Source organism: Mandrillus leucophaeus, unplaced genomic scaffold, assembly GCF_000951045.1.
Source record: "Mandrillus leucophaeus isolate KB7577 unplaced genomic scaffold, Mleu.le_1.0 Scaffold576, whole genome shotgun sequence".
Classification (NCBI taxonomy): Eukaryota; Metazoa; Chordata; class Mammalia; order Primates; family Cercopithecidae; genus Mandrillus; species Mandrillus leucophaeus.
In genome coordinates this window covers 48,172-49,401 of record NW_012106208.1, presented here as the reverse complement: position 1 = coordinate 49,401, position 1,230 = coordinate 48,172, and the positions used below count along the sequence as shown (strand labels likewise).

At 38.9% G+C, this 1,230-nt stretch overlaps 1 protein-coding gene across 1 annotated transcript in view; it reads left to right on the top strand.

The window, feature by feature from the left end:
* The window catches only part of LOC105552828 (Fanconi anemia group D2 protein-like), a 119,154-nt gene that overhangs the window by 111,267 nt on the left and 6,657 nt on the right, over nucleotides 1-1,230 (top strand). The window contains exon 6 of the mRNA XM_011998598.1: nucleotides 1,017-1,069. Coding sequence (XP_011853988.1) covers nucleotides 1,017-1,069 — 53 coding nt within the window. The remainder of the gene's footprint in view (nucleotides 1-1,016; nucleotides 1,070-1,230) is intronic.

The window sequence follows — 1,230 nt, the reverse complement described above, 5'->3', positions numbered from 1 at the left end:
CGATCTTGGCTCACTTCAAGCTCCACCTCCTGGGTTCACGCCATTCTTCTGCCTCAGCCTCTCGAGTTGCTGGGACTACAGGCGCCCACCACCGCGCCCGGCTAAGTTTTTGTATTTTTAGTAGAGATGGAGTTTCATTGTGGTCTCGATCTCCTGACCTCATGATCCGCCCTCCTTGGCCTCCCAAAGTGCTGGGATTATAGGCATGAGCCACCGCGCCCAGCCAGTATCTTGTAATCTTTATCATATTCGTATCTCCATCATCTCCATTTAGCTTTTTAGATGCTTATGTATCTTAATTTTGTCCTTTTCCTCCTCTTCTTCTCCTTTAATATATTAAATAGACAATACATTGATATAATTTAAATATTTCAAGTTATACAAATGTATATGGAACAGAACACTTCCCTCCACCCCGTTCTCCATTTTTCCTCTTCTCCCCTACTGTGAATCTTTTCACACTCTTAAACTCTTCCTTTTCACTGGAAATCTTGAAGGTAATTAGTTATTTTCAGTCTAAGAGCTCCCTTGTTCCTCTGCAGAGCTCCCGTTGCAACCTATTTGATAATCTTTCAAAGTCTGCATTTCGTGGATTAACTGTCGTTGTTTTTAATAATATTTTGATTATCTGATTATTTTAACTTTGTCTTGATAATCATTTTCAGTTTTTCACAAGACAAGTTAAATCTTTGTATTCCAATAGCATATTCTAAAAATGAAGACATATTCATGTGGATATCTTTGTAATAAGATATCAACTTTAACAAAGTGTTTATTCCAGGAGCTCTGGTTGGAAAGAGAATTATGCATTTCTTTTGTGTGTGTGTGTTTGTGTGTGTCAGAGTCTCCTCTGTCACCCAGGCTGGAGTGGAGTGGTGCAATCTCGTCTCACTGCAACCTCTGCCTCCCGCAGGTTCAAGCGATTCTCATGCCTCAACCTCCCAAGTAGCTGGGATTATACATTTCTATTATGTATTTTGAGATGATCTCCTAACTCCCTATGTCTTCTTTTTTAGCCTGCCATTATCAAAACCTTGTTTGAGAAGTTGCCAGAATATTTTTTTGAAAAGTAAGTGGAGTTATGGAATGTTCGAAGTACCCCGGTGTTACTTAAGTTTCTCTCTGAAAAGGTTACTCTGAAAACTCTTGGTTTCTCTGAAAGTCATATTTATCATGATGCTTCTTAAGTGACTACTAAAATTTTACTGGAGTGTCTTTGAAGTTTCATCT